The 2,495-nt window shown below is 56.8% G+C and overlaps 1 protein-coding gene across 1 annotated transcript; it reads right to left on the minus strand.

Moving 5' to 3' along the window:
* Positions 1-445: 445 nt before the first annotated feature.
* On the minus strand, positions 446-2,166 carry NRN1L (neuritin 1 like). Its single transcript, XM_019505866.1, has 2 exons — positions 2,002-2,166; positions 446-1,132 (listed from the first exon to the last, which is right to left on the minus strand). Exons 1-2 carry the CDS (start codon positions 2,139-2,141, stop codon positions 844-846), a joined length of 429 nt encoding a protein of 142 aa, XP_019361411.1. The 5' UTR covers positions 2,142-2,166; the 3' UTR covers positions 446-843.
* Between the last annotated feature and the right edge of the window lie 329 nt (positions 2,167-2,495).

Raw genomic sequence — 2,495 nt, forward strand, 5'->3', positions numbered from 1 at the left:
TCCATCATCTCTGGAGGGTGGAGACAACTGTCATGGCACCCAGGTAACTGGGATGGTGGGAGAGGACAGTCCCCTTTATCATGCAGCTGCCCTTAGTGAACAAGGGAACACAGACTACATGGTAGGAAGCAGGAAGGCATCAAAGGGGAAAGGGCAACTGGACATCACTCTGGAAGGCATTGGTAGCTCCAGGGGAGGTCCATATTCTCAACATCCTTGCCACGGCCACTCGCGTGGCTCAGGCCCCATTGGCTTTTCTATGGAGGAAGCTCTGGGGCAAGAAAGACTGAACTGTGGTAGCAGGATCAGGGGCGGAAGATCTCCAGAAAGCCCTGGGCAAACCCTATCTCTGAAGATTCAGTGGAAGGTAGGCCTGGGGGTGGCAGGAACAGGAAAGTTTGAGGTGCAGGGGTGAAAGGGGTGGAAGTGTGGGGAAGGAATTATTGATCAGGCCAGTTCTCTGTGGGAGCTCCATGAACACAAGGCTGAGGGAGGCTCAGCACTCAGACTCCACATCACCCCAAAAAACAAGAAAATTACTGGGAATACAGAGCCTCAGGCCCCATCCTTATTTGCCTCAGGGGACCCAGTGTCCCTGCCACCAAAGGAACCTTGCCCCAAAGCCACTAACACAGCCTGGAATGGGCTGGGGACTGCCCCATGGACGGCAGAGAGTGGTGCCCCCCCTCCTCACTGTGCTGGATGTTCAGACTTTAAGTTGGATCTATTTTGCAGAGATTGCTCTTGGCCTGGGAAGCAGCCCCCACTAAACCAGGAGTCTGTGCTGTGGTGGGTTCTAGCAGGGAAGTGTCTGGACCAAGGGGCTTCCATGCTGCTCCATGGCTAGACAAAGGGTGCTAGCAGTGACGTCAGTGCCAGGAGAGGTAGGCTGGCCAGGAGCCCAGGCTGGGGGAGCTGGGCTGAGCCCCGCAGAGTCTCCTTGTTAGTCTCATCTGTATCCGAGCCCCTGGCACTGCTGGACATCTTGGTCCGTGAGCTGCACAGGTCATGCAGGTTTCCCTGGAACTGGATCTTCCTGGACTCCTGGCGCAGTGACTCCCAGATGGCTGCGGCCTCCTCAGGGCAGCTGGACAGGACCCCAGTGGCACAGGTGTGAAAGTCATCCCAGGACCTGTGAGCAATGAGAGGGAGGGGTCAGAGCCTTGACAGCTGGCAGAGGACACTGGCATCAGGCAAGCTGGTCTCCTATAGACCATAGATCCCAGCCACACCTGCTGGATCCAGTCTGCTAGCAAAGGACTTATGGCCAAAACCATCTCAGCCTTGCTGTACAGAGAATCCCTCACACTGTGAAGGCTATTCCCTGCTGGTGGGTGAACTTGAGAGACAAGTGAGCAAGGCAGCCCTCCCTCATCAGGCATGGACTCCCTCAGGGTCAGCAGCTCCTCCTGGCACAGGGTCCCTCTTACAGCAAGACCCTGCTGCCTCCTGGCCTACCCCCCATTCATAGCCCAACCCAAAGACAGGCTGGGAGACAGAGGGCAGAGCCCACATCCTTTCCCATTGGCTCGGCCCCCTGATCCCTAGCTTGAGAGGCTCAACTGAGAGCTCTGGCACAACTACCTCCCATTGTGGTCCCAGCCTGCCACATCACCTCCTGTTCAAGGGACCAGCTCCCAGAACCTCCTGGGACACCATCCCAGATGCTCCACGGCCGCCCTCCCCAGAGCTGGAGGTTGTTCTCACCAGTTAGGGCTTGGTTGGGAGAGCTGCCTTAACTGGTCTCTGGCAGTGGGCTAATTATCTGTGCTGATGGGCAGAGCACACCAGCCTGGGCTCTGCACCTGAACATGTCTATACTACTTCCCACCTTGGGGTGGCCAGCAGCAGTATAGCTGTGTTTATATAGCAGCAGGTGGTGTCATGCTGCAACGCCTCAGCATATGGGGCCAAATGCTGCCTGGCTCTGTAGGAACATTCAGAGAGGGTATCTTTCTTATTGCCATGGGCACTTCTCTGAGGCAGCCCTGCTACACTCACCTGCAGATCGTGTCCAGCTCCTGCACCTCCTGCCCGCTGTCCTCCTGCTGCCTCTGAACGTTCTGGGCCATGCTGTCCCCGAGGCTGATCAGGCACCCGGCAAAGCCTTTGTAGATGGTGGTGCATCCCCCCACAGCCATGCTCACTGGCTCCTCAGCCACAGCTGCACAGAAAATGGGAGAGTCACTGCATAGTTCCCCCACACCCCTAACTCCAGGCCCTATCTCTGGGCAGGGGTGCAGCAGGGCACCAGTGCCCTATGTTTCATTCAGGACTTTGTCCTTCCTTCTAGGATGCTCAGGCCAGTTCAGAAAGCTGCATGTGAACCCCATTGTGAAGCCGTCTTCCATCTGCTGGGCTCAGGGCAGGGCACCTGCATTCTGTTTGGGGCAGGGGCTGCTAGTAATACCCTCCCATGCCAACTTGCTGGGTGCCCCACTCTGGATATCACTGCCATTGTTGTCATCTTCCATGCCAGAAATAATGGCTGCATT

Source organism: Gavialis gangeticus, unplaced genomic scaffold, assembly GCF_001723915.1.
Source record: "Gavialis gangeticus isolate Ggan-Ray unplaced genomic scaffold, GavGan_comp1, whole genome shotgun sequence".
In the NCBI taxonomy this organism is placed as follows: domain Eukaryota; kingdom Metazoa; phylum Chordata; order Crocodylia; family Gavialidae; genus Gavialis; species Gavialis gangeticus.